Genomic DNA, 21,553 nt, shown 5'->3' with positions numbered 1-21,553 from the left:
CCTATTGTGAGGCCCGCCAGCTCGCACTCAGTCCTGCCTTGAGTTCTGCATTTGCTTATTTCATGGAGATATGAGGAAACTGGCCAAACCGTCAAGGGCTAGAAACAGTGAGACCTTATTGTAGAGCTGAACAATGCCTTACAGCAGAACCTTCACTTACAGATGTGGGGATAAGCTGCAGCAGGGTGGGAGGAGCCTCAAGCAGCAGCTGTGAGCTGTGTGTCAGAGGCCCTGGACTTTTCTCACAGGACAGACAATGCTGTGAAGAATCACTGGAACTCGACCATCAAAAGGAAAGTAGACACAGGAGGCTTCCCAAACGAGTCCAGAGACTGCAAGCCTGTCTACTTGCTTTTGGAACTGGAGGACAAGGATCACCACCAGAGTGCCCAGCCTGTGGAAGGCCAGGTGAGTGGGCAGACTGTGGCTCCATCCCAGCGTGGTGGGTTTGCTTTATTTCCTGTTTCTCTGACTCTTGTCTCCTCAGAACCTTCACCAGAGCCTCACACTCATTTCTGCCCTACGCTCTGAGTGTGGCCAACATGTTTCTCAGGCTTTCCTTGTGACAAACTAGCCCAGTTTACTTACAGGAGAGGAGAGCGGGCTGATGGATAACACTGAGGATGGTTGGAGAGGAGTTCTTAGCCTCCTGTCCCTCCGTTTTTTTTGTTTTGTTTTTTTTTTCTCAGTGATAGCTCTTTCCAATCTGCAAAGTGTGCTTGTTATTTTTAAAAATCATCATCTAGACCGTGTGTGTGTGTGTGTCAGTGTCATAGAATCCGTGTTGCAGGCAGTGGACAACTTATTCATGGTGTCTTTTTCTTTTGCTCTTTTTGTTCTTTTGAGGAAGGGTCTTCTTCCTATGTAGCTCTGACTGTCTTGGAGCTTGCTATGCAGGCCATGCTGACCTCAAACTCAGAGATCCCACTGCCTCTGCTCCCCAAGTGCTGGAATTAAAGGCATATACCACCATGCCCTGCCTTAAGATAACTTGTAGGAATTGATTCTCTCCTGCCATATGTATGAGTTTCAGCTCACTCTGCCTCCTGAGCCATTTCACCAGCCTGTTCCCAATTTAAAAATATTTAATTTATGTATATGTGTACCGTGTGTATGTAGGACCCCACAGAGATCAGATGAGGGCATCAGAACCCCTGAAATGGACTTGCAGGGGGTCGTGGGTTTCCATGTAGGTTCTGGGAACTAAACCCGGGTCCTCTCCAAGAATAATACAATTCTGTTAGTTCTGAGTAATCTCGATAGCTCTCTGTTTACCATTAAAAGATCAGATTTTTTTGTGTAATAAGATGTTTTGGCATTCAGCGTATATTCTGAATTATGATAAAAGGCACACTGGATTTATAGCCACTTAACCACCACCATAATCAAGATTTCCATATTGCTATCTACCCAGAATCTTTTGTGCTTTTTTGTCAGCCTTTATCTCCCTAATGTGTTTTCTGTCTATAATTTCCAGTTATAAACAATGAAACTGATATGTGCATGTGCTAAATGTCCACTTCTAAAATAACTGTATTTTTTCTCTTTTTAAAAAAATTATGTATGTTCATAGATATGTGTGTGAGTGGGTATAGGCACATATGGAGCGGTCAAAGGCTAACTTTTGGGTGTCAGTTCTCTCCACCTTGGATTCTGTAAATTGTACTCAGGTTGTCAGGCTTGTGCAGTGAGCACTGTCACCCGCCACCCAGCCACCTTGCTGCACATCCTCCCCACTCACCCCTGGTTTTTGGAGACAAGGATGGCCTTGAACTTCTGCTCTTCTGCATCCTCTCCAGAGTGCTGGAGTTACATGTGTATGTATGCTCTACACATGCCCAGCTTATTTGGTGCTGGAGATTGAATATAGGTGTGTTAGTCAGGGTTCTGCAGAGAAACGTAAATATGTAATATATATATAAACCCCCATTATACATAATACACACATGCATATGTAAAATGGGGATTTATTAGATTGTCTTACAGGCTGTGAACCAACTTGCCCAGCAATGCCTCTATACCAATGTATGGTCCAAGAAACAACTTGTAGTTCAGTCCACAAGACTGGATGTCTCACTGGATATGGTGGTTCAATAGGGATTACAGCACTTGGAGAGGCAGAGGCAGGAGGATCACTGTGAGTTTGAGGCCATCTTGGTCTATAAAGTGAATCCAGGACAGCCAAGGCTACACAGAGAAACTCTGTCTCAAAAAAAACAAACAAACAAAAAAAACAAAAACCAAAAACCATAAAACCCCTTACTGGTGTACCCAGCTGCTTGGGTTTCAGTTAATTCTTTCAGTTAATTCAAATTGACAACCAAGAACAGCCATCACACTAAGGCTTCCTGCAGCTAAATAGTAAACTGATCACTAAATCAACTAAATCAGTCTGTCAGCTGATTTACAACTCTAGACCCCAGGCATTATATTTTAAACCCTGTCTCCAGTGATTTGTTTTTTATACTTAATCTTAACCAAAAGGTCAAACATTTATTTTTTTAAAGATTAAGATTGGAAACAAAGATGGCAGTATGAAGATTTCCCAGTGAACAGCCTCCTGCTGTCTGTGCTTCCGTGAGCAGAGCTAGTTAATGGCACGTATGCTTGCTTTGTGCCCTCCTTACTTACTGCTTAGCGGAGACTTGCTTATTTTAGTTCTACACACTCTGTTAGAGATGAGTTCCACCTTCTGAGAATTGACCCCCTGATGACAAATGCAGCTGTGTAGAGGGGCTGTGAATTGAAGTCGTAGAGAAGGGTGGAAGAAAGTGAAAGGATGTTTTCTCTGGTCCCAACTCCCCAGAGGTCTCCTTGATGAAGGCTGCTTCAGTTTCCTGCATGTCTAAGCAGCATGCTTTCAACCTGTTTCTGAGGGAAAGAAAAAGCATCTGCTAGGGGAGCTGTGAGCCTGAGGTGAGGAGCTGCCACCAAAGATCCTGCGTTGTTGATGGATCTTTCTTCCCTTGACGCTGGAGTGCTACCTGAAGCTCTGGCCTTCCTGGGGTTGGTGTGTTCCCCACATGGGCCCAGAGCACAGGAGATCAGCTTAACCTTTGCTTCACTCACTCCTCTCCAGACGCGTGTTTTGGTTTGCTTTTGTTTTCAGTGTTATATTACATTTATTAATCCTGTGTAAAAGTGTGCTGGAGAAGGGACATACATACCACTGTTCAGGTAGAGGTCAGAGGGCATCTTGCCAGAGTTCTCTCTTACCATGTGGGTCCCAGGGACTGAACTCAGATCATCCATCAGACTTTGCAGCAAATGCCTTTACCCACTGAGCTATCTTGCCAGGCCAGCTTTTGTTTGTTTGTTTGTTTGTTTTGTTTTGTTTTGTTTTTGAGCAGGTCTCATGTTGCCTAGTCTGGCCTTGAATTTGTGGGATTCTTGGGCTGGGCTCATTTACTAGTAGGCCTTAAGAGTTATTGTTGCAAAGGAATTTCCTTTCTTCTGTCACATGGTATTGGGATAAGGGTTGTGGACTTTCAGACTCTATAATGAGCATCCTGAAGTATTTCAGGAATAGGGCAAGGAGTTCCCATGTATACATGGGCTTGGCCCATCCCCATCCTATTTCACAGGGCCTTGTCCTTGCTAGATAAGCACCAGTCTTATTGACCTGCAGCTCCAGGGCTTAGTTCAGTTTCCTATTTGCCAGACTTTCACTAACTTTTTGTATTACTTCCATGTGGCCGATTAGGCTTTGCTGTATCTAGTGCTGGGTTCCTGGGACCACGCTCCCTGGAGGCAGAGGCTGGTCTACATAGAGAAGTTCAAGTAAACTGGGGCTACATGGAGATCCTGCCTTCAAAAAAGAAAAACCAAGCGTTTTTCTTCCCTGGGTGAATGCTTTGTGCTTCAGCTTGTGTTTCCTAAGATAAGGGAAGTCACTTATGCTCATGTATGTCTATTTCTAATTCAGGGACTTCCACATCGATTCTGAACCTTGTGTGGTAATGGTTTTTGTTTGCTCACTTTAAAAGACATTTGTCTTTTAATAAGTATGTACATGTGAAAGTCAGGATAGAGTCGTGTTTTCTTCTATGGGTCTTAGGGATCAAACTCGGGTTGCCCAGCCCAAGCTGCAAAAGCACCTTTACCTGCTGAGCCATCTCTAACCCATGCTGCTGTGGAATTCACCACGTGACTTCTGGTAATCTTCCTGCCTTGGCCTTCCAAGTCCTAGGATAATAGGCAAGTGCTGCCATGCCCAGCATGGATTCAGGAACTCTGCCTTATTTATCTATAGTTCATCTTGTTATAGACAGACCAGTATCAATTGTTTATTCATAAGTCTCATTACCCTGTGTCAATGATGCAAATATTTCTTTTCAAGTGTGCAGTATAGTTGGAATACCTCTCAATTTCCATTCATATGAGTTTCCTTAATACTTGATTTGGATTATGTGTTTTTAGCTAGAAACTGTAGCATAGTTGATATTTCAACAAATATATACAGCATTCCCTTGCATCCAACAGGGAAATCTTATGACCAGCTGGCCCCTAGCACCCTCTGCTGTGAAGGAGGAAGAGATCAGTGAGGAGGAGGCTGCCGCAGCTGTTACTTCTACTAATGAGCATGAGCCTGTCCCTGCTGATCTGGGAGAAGTGCATACCCCAGAGACCCTGGAATTCCTCAAGCGTGAATACCAGGAGGACTCCTCGCCAGAGACGAGCTTGCCCTACAAATGGGTGGTGGAGGCGGCGAACCTCCTCATCCCTGCTGTAGGGTCCAGTCTCTCTGAAGCCCTGGACTTTATCGAATCGGTATGTTGGTCCCAGCACTTCTCCTGTGAACTTTTTTGTTTGTTTTCATTATCCTCCTAGCATTTATTGACTGATGGGGGTTACACAGCTCTGAGCAGGCTGCGGACGCCAGTGAGATCATTGCAATCTTTGCCCTAGAGCATGGAGTGGGGTGAGAAGGTTTCCCAGAGAGGGCACTAAATTGGCACCATTTGGTTGGGTCTCACTGGAGAGGAGTCTCGAAGTGTCAGGAGTCATAGTTGCCTCTGGTGCAGCAAATGTGTTTGGCTGCTCAGCCCAAGGCCATGCTGTTTTAGGTTGTGCTCTCCCTATGTGTCTTTGGGACAGACACACCCACCCACCCACATACACAAACCTGTTTACCCCAGATACACGATACCAAGGACAGATCAAAGAAATGATTGTACACAGGTCTAGCATGATGAACTTATGAGTTCCATGGATATGCTTGAGGGATTATGGGTGACTTGAAGACTGCTGCATTACCAGAAAGCCGACCCAGCATGAGTGATAGACTTAAAAGCCGTCTCCTTGGAGCTTCCTGCAACCCCCAGGGCAGAGGCTCTTCTTCACAAGCATTTGTTTATAGCTTTAGAGCCTTGGGGAGGGGCCTTGTGGCTCTAGGAGAGAATGTGTCATTTCTGAGAACACAGCTAAACAATGACTTTGCCTGACAGCCTGTGGGTGGGGCTGCCCCTTTTGATGTGACATCCAGCTTTTGCCTGCTTCAGCGAGGAATTAAGTCCTGATGTCTGATTCAGACCTCAGACTTTTCCACAGTTTTCTTCTCGGTTTTCTTCTGCTGGGATCAGGGAAGATCAGGAAAAGGATCTACAAAACCTACTCTGTTCCTGAGTATCCTCCCCGGGCATTCCTGCAGGATATGCTTCCTACTGCCAAGATGCCATCAGTTTCCTGGACCTCTGATCTCTGAGGTCAGGGTATGGGTTTGAGGTTAGCCTAGCTACAAGCTAGTTTCCACTCTTAAGAATAAACTGCCCCTGGCTCCAGCAAGACCCCACAACCACGACTTGCAACTGGGCTCTGGATCTACTCGGGGCCACATTTCCAGCATCAAAATGGAACCTTCTGTTTCCAGAAGCCTTTGGGTAAAGATGGAGGACGTGTGATTCTTGGTCATTCTTTAGGAGTGTAGAGTTGGTTCCTTGGTGTATGAAAGCAGGAAAGAGCTACTGAGGTGGCTCAGCAGATAGAGGGACTTGCCACCAAGCCTGACTGTCTGTGTTCAATGCTCAGGAGCCACATGGTAGGAGGAGAGAACTAACTCCTTGCACTCACATGTAAATAAATGTAGTGAATTAACAACATAAAACAGTCATGTTCTCCTAGCAGGTTGCTATGGGGATCTTAAGGCTGTTAATGGGCAAGCATCCCATTCAAACTTCAGTATAGGATGTTGAACACTGAGGAAATGAATGTAAATAGTATTGACTAATCCCGGGGAAAAGGGATCGAATTTGACCCTGTGTTTTCCTGTAATCAGTTAAGTCCTACTGTATTAGGACTTTAACCTCCCTTTCTGGCAGGACCCTGATGCTTGGTGTGACCTGAGTAAATTTGATCTTCCTGAGGAAGCATCTGCAGAGGGCAGTGTCAACAGCAGCCCGGTGCAGCCCCAGACATCTCAGCAGCAGCAGGCACTGTCATCTCACCAGGCCGCCACACCGGGGCCCAACATGACTGAGTATCGGCTCGATGGCCACACTATTTCAGACCTCAGCCGGAGCAGCCGGGGCGAGCTGATCCCTATTTCCCCTAGCACCGAGGTTGGGGTCTCAGGGATTGGCACACCACCCTCAGTGCTCAAGCGACAGAAGAAACGGCGAGTGGCCCTTTCGCCCGTCACAGAGAACAGTGCCAGCCTGTCCTTCCTGGACTCCTGTAACAGTCTTACCCCGAAGAGCACACCTGTCAAAACCCTTCCCTTCTCTCCTTCCCAGGTGTGTGGGTCCCTTTGGCTGCCTTGGCTTCCATATATAAACATCTGGTGCCCAGTAGGGGTCTAGCACAGGTACATACTTACATAATCAGTATTCACTGTCTCCCTGTGCTTAGTGATGGGGTCTCAGTGGTGAGCAGCTGCAGAGCTGGCCTTGTCCTCATGGAGCTTACACTCTGGGTTATAAATAAATCCAGATGAGTGATAAATGAAGAGGCTGTGGGTGGTGCTGGCTGAGGTCATTAGTCACTCCCGCCATGAGTTCCTTGCCATTGGTAGACTGTACTTTGGAACTGAAGCCAAAAGACAACTGGCAGGTGCTGACAGGAGCTGCTCACGCCACAGCCCAATGGTGTCCAGTTTGGCTTCATTTTCCCTTCTTATTCGGTTCTAAGACCCCAGCCCAAGGACTGGCACTGCCTGCATTAGGGTGGGCTATCTCAGCTCATTTAACCTCACCTAGAAATCTCTTGCAGGCATGCACAGAAGTTGAACACTATCAAGTTGATAACTAGGGATCTAGGGGAACCTCTAGGGGTGCAGGAATAGTTTGCATTGAGAAAGTTTCAGGGCCTCGCTGGATGATAAAGAAAAGACAGAAGGACTGAGTCATATTTGTTGAAGGAAGAAGTCTCTGCTGGTGTCCTACAGGTCAGGCCAAGACCCCAACCTTATAGAACAAGCAGTCTTGGGGAGGAGTGTCTGAGGATCTATTCCTGTGTTCCCCAGAAGCCTCAAGAATCCTTCCGGGGTCATATAGTCACATGTCCTATCTCTTCCCTGGCAGTTTCTGAACTTCTGGAACAAACAGGATACGCTGGAGTTGGAGAGCCCCTCCCTGACGTCCACTCCAGTGTGCAGCCAAAAGGTGGTGGTCACCACACCCTTGCATAGGGATAAGACGCCTCTGCACCAGAAGTACCCATCGTGAGTGCCACCTGCCTACCCTTTACAAAGGAGGGTCGCTCTGGTCCTGGGGAGTGGCCACCATACCTCTCTGTCCTTGTCTCAGAGCCCAGCTCTTGATCATCTTTGTTTCTCACTTTTATTTTCTACTTCACTTTTTATTTTCTTGCTTGATAGTCAGTCCTAGATCTCAGAAACTGTTCAAACTACTCTCCCCGCCCCCCCAAAGAAACAAACCTTTTTTTTCTCTTTTGATGATGAGCATCAAGTATGGATCAGATGTGTTTGAACTGAAAAGTGCTTCTGGGCTCTGTGTCAGGGGCCTGGAGCACCACAGTTGTGTCTGTCCTGAGCCTGCTGCTGAGGAAGGGCTTTTACAGTGCGCCTACCTCCTCTTGTGGCATAATGGAATTTCTGGTCCGTGAGAGTTGCTTCCTTGCTGTTCATTGGTTTTGCTGCAGAGACATTGCTGTCCAAGGAACTAGTTCAGGAATTTGCCCAATGTAATGGCTTTTCAGAAAAAATTGGTTAATTCATTGCTTAGCAATCACTCAGTCTAAAGTGATAGGTCTGTAAGAAGTAGTTCTTACATTCAAACAAGAATCCTGGACTTTACATCCAAGTCCTTTAATAGGAATGCTAGACTGCAACAGGCCTGACCTTCTGCCCAGTCAAATGTGTTAGAGGCCTGTGTCAGTCGAAACTACTGTATGTTTTGTATTTTATGTTTTGTTCTGTGGGTGCAGCTGAGTTATTTAGAAGCAGGGTTTTTCTGTGTAGCCTTGGCTTTCCTGGACTCACTTTGTAATTTGTAGACCAGGCTGGCCCTGAACTCAACAATTTCTGCCTGTACTCTGTCCCTGAGTGCTGGGATTGAAGGCATGCACCAGCACCCCCACCAGAACTATATCTTTTAAAAGATTAAGAAAAAACAGAGCCAGGTGGGCATGGTGGTACACACCTTTAATCCTAGCACTCAGGTGGAAGAGGCAGTTGGACCATTATGAGTTCAAGGCCAGCCTAGTTTATATAGTAAGTTCTTGGCCTACCAAGACTGACTAAATAAGGGATGGGGCTCATCTGGTGTGGCCTATGTGTCACGAGCTGTTTCCTCTCATTTTTCTGAGTAGTCCTTACCTGGGTGTACATGGTTTCCTCACCTGTCTGCGCGGGCTGGTGCCTTGCTGAGTACTCCGGAGGACCTGCTGTCTTCCTCTGAGGCCATCTTCGTGGCAGCCAGCCCTTTTCAGGCTCTGCCTCATGACTGCTAGGTGCCCAGTGTTGGACTTCTTGTATCTGCAGCTCACGTGTCTGCTGGGCTCCACCTGCATGTTCATCCCTGGTTTGTGTCTAGGGGACAGATAACTGGAATAGCCAAGGGCTTGTCTCATTTTTCTCTAGTTGCCCGATGTCACATATCCCCAACACCGTTTGTCTTCTGTTGGGGAGAGGCTGTATGTGGTTCTTGCTGTTCCATTTTGACCAGAGGTAGAAGACTTCACCTTTAAATCACAAATCCTTTTGATATTATTATCTTCCAACGATTCTTGGTGACCTTTATACTAAGGCATAGTGGATAAGAGTTTTTTAGACTTAAATTTCCAAATTGGTATTTTGTTCCTGGAAATATAGTATGTAGCTGAGGTTGATCTTGTTTTACTTTCTTCCTACTCCTGCCTCACCAGTGTGATGTCACCATGCCCAGAACCTTATGTCATAAGAGGTTGTTTGTGGCTTAGTAGAAAGGGTGGGTCAGTAACAGATGTTCTCCGCTTACAGAGGAGTTACACATTGGCAAACCCAACACTAGTTTAAAATGCCCTGAAAGGTGGCTGTGGGAGAGCCCAGTGATGAAGTGTGTGCTTTCCATTCGGCAGGGAAAAGAGGAAAATGCCTTGGAGCTGTGTGGGGCTGGAGAGCTGGCTCGGTGGTTAAGAGCACTGGCTGCTCCTGCACCCACATAGGTGGTGGCTCACCACCACTGTAACTCCAGTTCCAGGGGAGCCGATGCCCTCCAGAGTCCCTCAGGACCTAGACTCACGGGCCCTGCACACTTATACCCAGCCCTTTATACTTATGCACGTGTGCGCGCACATGCATACGGAATTTAAAAATCAATAAAAAATAAATTTTGTTTAGTAGATAACTCCTAGAAAACCATCTTAAATATATTCAGATGGCTTACTCTATGGTTGAGTAAGCTACAGTGCAACACCTATTTTACAGAAGACTGTGTCTCCTTAGCATACTGTACAGGGAGTGAGAAAAACAATGCTGTGTGTGTGTGCCATGCCATACTCGTAAACTTTAGGGGCCAACTGTCTGAACGTTCTGTCACAGATCAACATGTGGCCCTTAGTGGTGGTAGACGCTGGTCTATGAGGGGAAAGTTGCCCAAGCCTGAGGAGTAGCTCACTGGTGAGGGGTTCCACTACAGCCACATCTTAGAAACATAGATGTCAAGAATTTGAGGTGAAAGAAAACCAAGGAGGGAACTTCCAGAGCTTGAAGGTAGAACCATGCCCTTGTGTAAAGAGCAATATGGCCCCTGAGTTGGGAGGGGCTAGGGTGAAAACATGGTGGGGACAGGAGAACATGGGGGCCATTGTGTGTTCTTGCCACATTTCTGCCTCCACCGTCATGATTTGAGAGGAGTTGTGGAGATCACGGCCTCCTGGTATTCTATCTAGTACCACACACTTTCTGTAGAGGGGGCATGGGGTGTATTCTTCCCAGGCCTTTGTCTTGTCTTTGGGTTGTCCCAAAACTACTTTGATGGGGCAACATTCTGCATCATTGTCATGGTCTTCTCCCCCCTCTTTCCTGTCCTTCCTTTATTTGAGGATAGTCCTTCCTCTGGGCCCCTGACCTAGCCTTGTGCAGGAAGGCAGGCAGGCACCATTGGACCAGTGTGGTAGGAAAGAGTGTGGGGGTTGGCGGTAGGCACTGGTCATGACCAGCCAAGCGGTAGTCTGCTCGGTCCTTTTGCTGAGCTTCCTCCTCTGACCCATGGCAGGTTTGTGACCCCAGATCAGAAATACTCCATGGACAACACTCCCCACACGCCAACCCCATTCAAGAATGCCCTGGAGAAGTATGGACCGCTGAAGCCCCTGGTATGTGCCATGGTTGCTGTGGGTCTCGTGGGATGGTCTAATATGGATTGATGAGGCCCTTTTTCCCCCCCTTATTCTTCTTTCAGCAAGGTACAGTGTCCACTTGTCACCTCATCTGTATTCCTGAGTCGCTTCAGTGTGCCAGGCAGGCAGACACTGGCTGGTAGTGGTGTTTGGTGAAACTGTAGGACAGGGGATGTGAACATTAAAACACATGCTAAGTAACTAAAGGGCTTACTGTAAAGAAAAGGGCCAAGACATGCATGACACACACCTCTAGTAACTGTACTTGTCAGGTAGAGGATGCAGGCAAATCAAAAGTTCAAGGTTATCTTCTGCCTAGAAAGTTTGAGGTTAGTCTGAGCAATATGAGAGCCTATTAAAAAAAACAAAACAAAACAAGGCTGGAAGCCGGATAGGGTGGTCCATTCCTGTAATCCAGCTGAGGCAAGGAGATGGTAAGCCAGTCTGCAAGACATGAGGAAGGAAGGGAGACCTCAGCAGACGTGGACTCTAGTTAAATTGGGTTTCCAGGGGTGGGTTCCTGTGGCAGAGTTAGTACTGCCATTAACTGTTGGAATGGAGATGCTGTCTGCTGAGCCAGAATGCTGCAGGCCGCCCACCAGGCTTGTTCGTGGCGGCTGTAGTTTGTGTTCAGGGCCTCCTTGTATAATCTCTGAAGTGTCACTATGCCTTTTTGCTATCAGGAGCTCACTCCTAATCTTTGCCACCTGAGAGAGGAGAGGTTGCTTGGAGCTCCGGGCCTGAGCAATGGAAATGGACACCCTGTGTCTCAGTTAGTAGGGGCTGAAGGAGCCTGGACTTTCAGTGTATGTAGGTTCTTTGGTTTTTGAGATAACTTTTGTCTACAAAGCCCATTGTCTCTGTTGCTTTGATAAAACATTGTTGTAAATTAAAAAAAAAAAAAAGTTTCACCTACCCTGACTCAATAACCTCACCATCCATCTCCCAGCCGCCATCAATGCCATCCACATTAATTGTTGTCATCTGGTTTACTTTCCATTCATAATCTCAATAAACTTCCTTGTATTTTTCATCTGGGCCTTTTCACGCCATTATTGGAGTCCTTCCTCCAGGCCAATGTGATTCCTTCACGCTAATCCATCCTGGTGTCCTCCTTCCTCCTCTCTTCCCATCCATCTGTCTCCTGCGATTCTCCTGTCCTCTCCAAGCCCAGGAACCTTAGCCATGCCTACTCCATTCTGCCCTGCATCAGACCTTGCATCAGACCAGCCTCCAACAAAATACTGACCAAATGCAACTTAAGGATGATAGGATTTATTTCAGCTTACAGTTTTAAGTCCATCACCCAGGGTAGGAATCTAGAGGCCAGAACTGGTGCAGAGGTTGTGGAGGAATGCTGTACACTTGCTAGCTCCTCATGGCTTGTTCAGTTGCTTTCTTAAATACGCCAGGACCCAAGGGAGACATAGGTCACAGTAGGTCTCTCACATTAATCATTAATCAGAAAATACTCTGCAGATTTGCCTGTTGGGGATTGTTTTCTCAGTTGAGGTTCCCTCCTCTCAGATGGCTCTAGTGATTGTCTAGCTAATGGAAAACCAGCCAGCACACCCAGACTGTCCCAGAACTTGCCCGGGCTAATTCCCGCTGCCTTGGCATCACAAGGGGTGAGGTTGTAGACAGGTGCTGTCTGAAATTCCTGGGTTCAAGTGTTGCTTCTGCCTTGACTCATGAGTAGCTGGGACCTTGGGGAAGGCTGGGCTCAAGAATCTGGATTCTAATTACTGCCATGGTCTGAGTTAGGCTCTTGGTATAACCCTTAGTTTCTACTCTATGGACATAATTGCTGCAGGCGGCAATGTGGGGGTGGATATATAGGCCTTTCGGTGTCAAGGGCTTTGTCCATTCATCTAAGGTAGTACACTTAGTGGTTATGAGCGAGGTCAGTGCCCTGGCCATAGGCTCCCTTTCCTTGCCTAGTTTTGTTTACCTCTCTTAGGCCCACGCAGCTTAGAGCGGGCCTCGTGTGGATCACCCTTGCCTCTGCCCACAGCCCCAGACTCCACACCTGGAAGAGGACTTGAAAGAAGTGCTACGTTCTGAGGCTGGCATTGAGCTCATCATTGAGGATGATGTGAGGCCTGAGAAGCAGAAAAGAAAGCCCGGGGTGAGTGGCTGTGGACCCTAAGCCCTTCACCTTAGCCTGGGCAATTTCTGTAGACAGTCAGACCCGAGGACAGGAGGACCCGTGAAACGTCTTATGTGAGTGTGCCTGTCAAAGAGCGTGTTGGCTTCTTACCTGGTTCCTCCTGGGCTTTGAACAATGCTCTCATTCATCCAACATTGTGCATGGGCCATTCTGAAGTGAGCTTGGCTGTGGGTGGCGGGTATAGGAGTGGTCAGGTGAGACTTCCATAGAGCTAGGTGGGTAAAGACAGGCATGCAACACACACCTCATGGCCATCTGGATTCATGTGGGATGGAGAGGCCAGATTTCCAAGGTTCCTTTCAGATAGTAGTCAGGGTGAACCAGTAAGAGTATCAGGTACTGCAGCCATGAAAAGTAGCACCGAGGTTTCATTAAGTGAGGTGCAGTTCACAGGGATACCAGCTGCTATACCAGACTTGGGGTCAGCTTCCTTCCCATTTCACTGTCTATATAGCACTTCTAGCCACAGGTGGCACTTCAAATCTCTCCTTGTTTTTGTGATTTTTTTTCCTAGACTGTTTTCCCTAGAGAGATGATAGTCAAAGCTAGGCAGTAAGACTGGGAAGGACCCACAGTGTCTGGCGGGGTCAGAGTTCATCTGGGTCAGAGTCTAATGTGGCCAGCGGCTCTTGGTCTTCCTGTATCCCCAGAGCAAGAGCTGCTGCTGGGCCTTAAAGGTTCCACTCTCAGACGTCCTGGTTTAATGACGGTGTTCACTGAGGCACTGGCCATGGGGAATATGATTGCCAGCGTTTACCATCCTATTTTTTCCCCAACCCTCAGCTGCGGCGAAGCCCTGTCAAGAAAGTCCGAAAGTCTCTGGCTCTTGACATTGTGGATGAAGATGGGAAGCTGATGTCGTCTACACTGCCTAAAACTCTATCTCTGGTAAGGGGTTGACAATGAGGTCTTTAGGAACTGTCTGCCTTTGGAGCTGTCTAGTCATGGAAAGGACTAGGTGCAGTGCGTTTCTGGTTCTCCAGCTAAGCTCAGTGTTAGGAAAATTGGCAGGAGATGGCAAGCTGGGTACCTAGACTGAGCTTCAAGCAGTTCTGATGTCTTTCCTAGTTTTTTATTTGGCAGGAGTTATTTTGCTAGAACACTGTGGGCCTCTAGCACCATCCTTCTCACTGAGGGTCAACCATGTGTGTTGTGTCCCTAAGCACAGCCAGGTGGTTATATACCTGAGTTATATACCTGGCCTGCAGGCCAGCCTCTGGGCATAGAAGTCACTGCCTTTAAGAACACAGATGCTGTGCTGCTGGTCCCTTGTAGCTGATGGGATATGGCCTGGCTTCACCTAGTGTATAAACTGACATGGCCTGTTCCATGGTATGGCTAAGGGGAAGTTTTGTTTGTTTTTTAATTGTAGAAATATGTGGGAACAGCTCTCAGAGGCATCTGGAATTCAGAGCAGAGAGAGAAAGTAGACTGGACATGGACAGCAGACTGGACATGGCCAGGGTATTTAGATAATGTGAGAGGGGATAATAGCAGGCGATAGAGCATAGGGAGTGCATAGCAGATAGAGAACAGAAAAAGCATAGTGAGAATGGCATGGTCATAGAGAAAATGAGTAGCCGGAAGGAGTTTAGGGTAGGGGAGGAGATGAGATACCGAGGGAGCCTGGAGGCCATGTGAACTTTGATACACTGATAGGCATCAGTGGAGCCTATATCTCCCTTCTGCCAGAGGGAAGGGAAAGGCTCCTTTTGGTAGAGGGGAACTGGCTTCACAAGTTTCTGAGGAATGCCGGCTTTTTTAACTGCCAGAGATCCTTCTGTAGTGCAGGCTGAGGTTGATCTCATTTCTGGATCAGGATAGGCTTTTGGAGTTTGGGAAATTAGAGTTTCATTTGGACCTTATACCAGTAGAGAGGTGGGAGCCTGGGCATGAATGATGGATATGAATCACTAAACATCTTACAGGTAGGGCTGCTGTCCTTCTAGAAAACCTTTTGTCCAGGGAACACTACCAGGTAGGGGACTTGCTCCCTTTGTTCAGACCTTTGGCTGCCTCTACTTTAGGTACTTCTTTTAAAGCAGTAATGGGGAGGGTGGTGTTGAGCCTAGGGCCTGGGCATGAACTTTGCTGTGGAGATGGGTATGAGAAGTCATTAACCTGTGCCGCCAGCCCCAAGTGGAACATTAGAAAGGCAAGCCACTGAGCAGAGCAAGGAGTGCTTAGTGGGTGCATGGCACATCCCAGTTGGTGCTTACGGGTATTTCTGGACAAGGAAGCCTGGTTCTCACGTGACAGGAGCTGGCACTCATGGGCTCTGAAATGAGTAGTTCACAGATACTTCTTTAATCCTTTAAGTAAAAGATTAAGGGAGTTACTCTAAACTCCCAAATCTGAAAGGGAACTGAGGTGTAGAGAGTGAGATCCTGCTCCAGATCTCAGCAGCTGGTGCCAGGATACCAGGTTGTGTTTAGTTTTTTGTTTTGTTTTCTCCTTGCAAAGATCTTGTGACAAAGTGGTGACTTAATTTGATTTTGATTTCAGCCAACCAGCATCCCATCCAGCTCCTCTAGCTTCGCCCTGCCAGGTATCAAAGAGGATAACAGCCTGCTCAACCAGGGTTTCCTACAGGCCAAACCAGAGAAGGTGGTGCCCGCCCAGAAGCCCCGGAGCCACATTCGGAGCCACATTCCAGCCCCTGCTCCTGTGAGTGTTTGCTGTAAACAGGTCCCTTTGCCCTTTTACCCCAGGGCCTGACCGTCCTGCTAAATTCTTTTGGCTCTTTTTGTGATTGAATTAACTTTTATGATTCTTAGCCCAAATGCTACTTCCTATGGGAAGCCATTCCTCACCTTACCTGGAGAGATGCTCCCAGCCTCATTTCCTTCCTGAGGCCTGCACTTAGCTGTCATTTGGTCATTATCTTTTAGGTTTGCTTAGTGCTCTGTTCCTGACGGCAGACCTGGGCCGTTGTATCCTAGGGTCTTCATCTGTTAAAGCCCACAGATGAGGGAGGCATGGCTTCCCCAGGTCCACTAAGGAAAATGGAGGGAGCGGAAGCTGGCTTCTAGAGGGAGGATCCTAGAAATGTCCCCACCCTTACTAGCCAGCACCACCAGGGTATGTACAGAGCTAACCCTCTCACCTCCTCAGATGACCAACGCCTGGAAGATAGTGGCCTGCGGGGGCACCAAAGACCAGCTCTTCATGCAAGAGAAAGCCCGGCAGCTCCTGGGCCGCCTGAAGCCCAGCCACACATCTCGGACCCTCATTCTGTCCTGAAGGGCTTGGAGGGCACAAGCCTGCTCTCATGTTTACAGGGACTAGAGTGGGGGGTGAGGTGTGCATTAAAGCCACAGTCAAGTGACCAGCTTTGGGAGGTCTGCTGCTGCCAGCCCCTCAGACTACTCAGGCGGCAGCGGACGGAACACACTATATCCTGTCCACAGGTCTAGCTTTGGGAAGTTCCTGGTGCTAACAGAACAAAGGCCGATTCCTGGGCCTGCCTGTCCTGTCCCCAATGCCACGAGAAGCCCTGTTAGGGTCTTCCAAGCTCTCCTTAAGCCTGGCCTCATCTCAGACCCCTGCTTAGGATCAGGGACTTGGCTAGGGGCGCTCCTTTTCTTATCCCCTGTTGGTACATTGCCTCAATAATAAAATACCATTCTCCCTATTCAGCCATGACTCTGCCCTCTGGATCTTCCTTGAAGTGCCTCAGTGGCTTTCTCCTGATATGTGGACCTTTGCCAAGTGGATATCTCTACAAAGGTTCCAAGAACTCAGGGTAGGGTGGAAGTTGGGGGCAGGTGAATGGAGTCAGGTTCATAGAGATTGTTGGAATGATGGCTTTGTCTTAATACATTATGGCTGTACCTTAAACTCTGGCAGCCAATGTATGGAAGGCTGCCTATTCCTAGGACTCTATATCCTAAGGTTGTGGCACCAGTTGCCCAGGCTGTTGCCTCCCTTAGTTAGTTTCAGTGGGTGAGCATGGCCCACTTAGCTGGTGATCAGTCACAAGATTGAAAAGGAAAATGCTGGGCCTGATGTGTAGATCGGGAAGTTTTTTCAATAGCTTGCATGGGTGTCCTTGGGTTGGAGTTTGGATGAACCTGTATGAGGCCTATACTTAGTTCTGGTTGTAAGGGAGACTTGAGTCAGATCCTCCCCAACAGGGCAAGAGATAACATCTGAAGACATGACTGAGCTAGCAATAGCACACCAGAGCTCAGACATTTTCCTGTTCTTACGCAAGGGATGAGGGAGACAGGCTCTGCTCTTCCCACAGCATGTGTCTGAGCCCCATGCTCAGCTAGGTTCCGTCACTGAGCTTCACCTGCCTTACCCTTGTGCTTGTAAGTAGTTTTCTCACAGCTGTGACCAAGAAGTGACTTACAGAGGTGAGGAGCTACACTGGCTCATGGTCTGCTAGAGAAGTCATGGTGGCAGGAGTGAGGCCATCAGGACATAGATGAAGATTGCTAAGTGCCTACCCTGCTTTCTTTTCATACAGTCTTTGCTGTTCATGGGGTAGTGCCACCTGTCTTTAGGGTGGGTCTTTTAAACCTGGAACAACTTCACAGACACACCCAAATGTGTCTTCTGTCAGCCCAGTTGACAATGAAGAATAGCTATCATAGCGTCTGCTTCTTTCGCCTTTCTTTGCCATAAAATTCTATCTTGCTGGCTTGTTTCTAAAGGTTCCCACCAAGACTTTTGCTGCCTGGAGATTCAGATTCTTGGGTCTAAAGACTTTAGAAAGGAGCCCGGGCCCCAGGAAAATTTTGGTTATGCCAGTGAGCTGGCCTAGGAGTCCCCAGGCTCTCTACCCAGCGTCCTTTCCTTTCTATGGTCTTGTTCCCAGGAAGAGCCAAACGGGGGATGGGAGGGCCTGTTGCACTACTCACTTGTGCTGGTGATCCAGCTGTGGTGAGGTCTTGCGGCCTCTGTCAGTTTGGTCCACCCAGAGTTGGTGTTTGCTAGGCTGATGTGAACTAGTGTGAATGTAGGAATAGGGACTGTATCTGAAAGTTGGGCAAGGGTGAGTCAGCAAGATCCGAATGGTGGCCTGTATGTAACAGCCACACGGTGGAGATGAGACCCTGAGGCAGGCGAGGGTCCTCCGCCGAAGGAGGTGGAGATTCCATCCCACACAGACTCCAGGCTTAGGGGCGCCCTAAGGACACAGGCTCACCTTGTTAAAGCCCAGACCAGCTGGTCACAGGCTTCGAGGGAGCCATCGATCGAAACTTTGAACCGCTAAGTTGGGGTAGTTTCATAGCAGAGCACACTCTCCCGACTTCATGTAGATCTCGCCAGTTTTCCCGTTTCTGTATTCCACCCAGGATGTCACGTTGCACTTAGCCTAAGTATCTAAACTTGATTATGAAAGACTTCAAGTTTGTATAAAAGGTCAAAGGTGTGTAGCACCTGGTAGTGTGTGCGCCTTTCGTCTGTGGGGAGAGGTAAATTTATGGGAACAGCTGGACATGCAAGGGTGATGTGGAGCATGTTCAAGTTCTACCCAGCACCAATAATGTCCATAAGAGTACAATGCTAGATTCAACTTACATGCAGGAGATGAGGACCAGTTTATGGTATAACCAATACTAGACTAAATTTTATTCCTGGCTTTATACAACTCTTCCCTTCACTGCCTTCCGCCTGGCTTCCCTTGTGGCGATCCTCTACTTAGAACATTTAAATTCTTGTTAACTTTTTATTATTAGAGTCTGGGGAGATGGCTCAGTGGTTAAGAACACTTGGTGTTTTCTTCCAGAGGGCACTGTAATTCCAGCTCCAGGGCACCTTCCAATATCTGGTATACATTCACATACATACCCACAAGAATAAAAATAAATCTCCAGGTTATTATTGGATATGTTTGGGGGAGGGTCCCTGTGCACACGGAAGTTAGAATTGACCCAGAATTGATTCTCTTCCCTCCTTGGGTTCTGAAGACTAAATTTGGGTCAGCATCTTAAGAAATCTTTAGAGACACGGTTACTATGTAGCTGGCCTAGAATTAACCAGATAGGCCAGCTGGCCTTGAACTTTGAAGTGAGCTTCTGGGATCACAGGTGTCCTACCACTCCCAGCTTAGGAAGAAATCTCTTATTTTTAAACATAACTTGAATACAGTCCCCACCACCCTTACCTGTTGTTTCCATAAAGTTGTCCTCCCCAGAGACAAGGTTCTGGGTGTGGGAAGTTTGGCAGGATTACTCATTGGGTAGACACTTGTACAAGCCAGGAGGTGGTGTCACGTGCCTTTAATCCCAGCAGTTGGGAGGCAGAGGCAAGTAGAGTTCAAGACCAGCTTTGTCTACAGAGTAAGTTCCAGGACAGCCAGGGCTACCCAAGGAAGCACTGGGGGCTAGATGGACAAAAACAAAAAACTAATCCTAAAATACCAAATAGCTTCTAGCTGCTCTTTTTTGTTTTAACCAGATAGCGCATTCACATGTATGTACGGGTAAAGAATGATGTCTTCCCTACTCCTTTAAGAATCAGGCAACAGCTAGTTAAACCTCTGAGGATAGACTCCTGTTGTATCTATTGTATGCCATGTAAACACAAGCACAATAAAATGGCATAATATAATGTGGATCAAGCTAGGTTTTCTTTTTTATCAGTTAAACTCGGGGATTGGCGATCTATATCCCACTGGCCAAATCCAGCCTGATGCTTGTTTGTGTAGAGTTTTATTGGAACGTCAGATCACTTGCTTAGGTGTCTTTGTTTTCATGCTATAGAACCAAGTAGTTTCCAGAGAGACTGCAAGGTGGACCCAGCCTATCTATAAACTTCTGAACAAGCACTGTCCAGCTTTCCACATCTGTAACGGTTTCTCTACCTGGTTCCCGTTTATAAAACTACAACACAGTTTCCTTAGCGAGGCCCACCTTACGGGTAAGTCGGTGCCACAGATAACACCTCACTGAATAACTTGGCACTCAGCCTCATTTTCTGCATGCAGCTGTGAGCAGATGTGGAATTACTTGATCAAGGCTGTGTGCATGGATCACCGTCATAGCTACCTCTAAGGTGTTTCCCATGGAAGTTGACATTCTCAACTGTACTATAAACCCTACCTCCACCGCCAACTCCTCCTAGGAATTTTGGAACAATCAGCATAGCTGGGCCAGTTACTTTGCAGGTTTTTTTTTTTTTTTTTGGTTTGTTTTTGTTTTTGTTTTTTTTTTATTCTGATGAGATGCGCTTGCATCCATGCATTTGAGAGTCCTCTTCCTTGTGCTAGAAGTTTGCCCTCCTGGTCCTGGTCTGAGGATCTTCTGAGGGTTGGTCTCCTCCCCGTGACTCTTGTGTGTCACTCTCACAAACAAGTTTCTGGGGAACAAAACTCTTGAGGACGAACATTGGGTGACAGTTGGCGCCATCCACGTTCCATATGTCGGGGTTGGAAAGCCAAGGGACCTGTAGTGCGTCCTCGCTCTGCGGCTGTGGGAGACTAACTTGCAGAGGGCCCAGAGTGTCCTCTTCCTCCAGAGAGCTTCTGTTGACACAGGTAGCTTCATGTTCAGCCAGCTTTCTGATGGGCACCACGTGGCAGGCGTTGTATTTACAGCTGGCCATCTTTTTGGCTTTCTTGGGGTTCTTCTTCCGGCATGACGCCAGGTGGTACTGGAATCTGCTGAGTGGGATTCGGTGGTGAGGGTTATAAGGACAGATTTCTATGGATTCTGGCTCCATTTCGGGAGTTGACTCGAAGCCAGGTGTCTTGCTGCCCAAAGTATGAATGACACACCTCTCAAGGAAAAGCGCCTTTTTGTAAGAAAGATTGTACCGTCTTCTGCCAGGCTTTGCCTCTTGGGACTCGAGTGAAATTCTTACTCTTCAAGTTCTGTCAGCAACAGCTGCCCAGAGGAAGCCAGCAAACGGCCACCAGAGAAGTTTAACTCAGGCAGATCCAAGAGCCCAAGACAGTAGCTTCCAGGGAGGTGAAGGTAGCAGGTTATAACGCTTTGACTCAAGCGACTAGGATATGCTGTGTTGTCAAGGGACATGGTGGTTGGTCACAATGGGCTGCTTATGACATCAGGAAGAGTGTTGGGGGTGTGGCTTTGGGGAAGGCTGTATTCAGATTTGTTATGTCATGGACTTGCATCTTCTTACTTTATTAGTGTAACTGAACCCCTTATTATACCCTTTAGTTTAAATCAGCTTGCTTTGTGCTGTCCTTCAAAAATGTCGTCTTTACCTGCCTTTATTTGAAAAGGAGTGGCATGTGCACCTTCACCCAATGAGCCTTTTTTTTTTTTTTTTTTTTTTTTTTTTGAAGACAGGGTTTCTCTGTGTAGCCCTGGCTGGCCTGGACTTACTTTGCAGACCAGGCTGGCCTTGAATTCAAGATTTCCCCGTCCCTCCCTTCCAGAGTGTTGGGACCACAGGTGTGCGCCAGCAGGCCTGGCTCCCAGTGAGCCTTCTTGCTTGTCGTTTCTGCCTTTTTATTTTTCTTTCTCTCTGTCCCCTTGCTTTCTCCCTCCCCTCTCTCTCTTGAGGCAAGGTCCCATGTAGCTCAGGTGGCCTTGATCTTGATAGCTGAGGATGACCTCCACCTTGGGTGCTGGGATTACAGATGTGTGCTACCATATCCAGTTTACATGGTGCTGGGGACCTAACCCA

The 21,553-nt window shown here is 47.5% G+C and overlaps 2 protein-coding genes across 2 annotated transcripts in view; one reads left to right on the top strand and one right to left on the bottom strand.

The window, feature by feature from the left end:
• Mybl2 (MYB proto-oncogene like 2) overlaps positions 1-16,584 on the top strand; it is a 29,099-nt gene extending 12,515 nt beyond the window's left edge. The window contains exons 6-14 of the mRNA XM_021636317.2: positions 249-408; positions 4,483-4,770; positions 6,318-6,731; positions 7,518-7,657; positions 10,653-10,752; positions 12,791-12,904; positions 13,730-13,834; positions 15,452-15,613; positions 16,061-16,584. Of these exons, the coding sequence (XP_021491992.1) occupies positions 249-408; positions 4,483-4,770; positions 6,318-6,731; positions 7,518-7,657; positions 10,653-10,752; positions 12,791-12,904; positions 13,730-13,834; positions 15,452-15,613; positions 16,061-16,189 (1,612 nt within the window). The 3' untranslated portion in view covers positions 16,190-16,584. The remainder of the gene's footprint in view (positions 1-248; positions 409-4,482; positions 4,771-6,317; positions 6,732-7,517; positions 7,658-10,652; positions 10,753-12,790; positions 12,905-13,729; positions 13,835-15,451; positions 15,614-16,060) is intronic.
• Positions 16,585-20,164: 3,580 nt separating this feature from the next.
• Gtsf1l (gametocyte specific factor 1 like) lies at positions 20,165-20,620 on the bottom strand. Its single transcript, XM_021636319.2, has one exon. It carries the CDS (start codon positions 20,618-20,620, stop codon positions 20,165-20,167), a length of 456 nt encoding a protein of 151 aa, XP_021491994.1.
• Positions 20,621-21,553: the final 933 nt, after the last annotated feature.

Source organism: Meriones unguiculatus, chromosome 4 (assembly GCF_030254825.1).
Source record: "Meriones unguiculatus strain TT.TT164.6M chromosome 4, Bangor_MerUng_6.1, whole genome shotgun sequence".
In the NCBI taxonomy this organism is placed as follows: Eukaryota; Metazoa; Chordata; class Mammalia; order Rodentia; family Muridae; genus Meriones; species Meriones unguiculatus.
The sequence above is the reverse complement of the archived record's forward strand: the minus strand, read 5'-3'. Positions and strand labels throughout refer to the sequence as shown.

Bases quoted from the DNA above. Each gene is read 5' to 3' on its own strand.
- Gtsf1l (XM_021636319.2), bottom strand. From the start codon at position 20,620: ATGGAGCCAGAATCCATAGAAATCTGTCCTTATAACCCTCACCACCGA.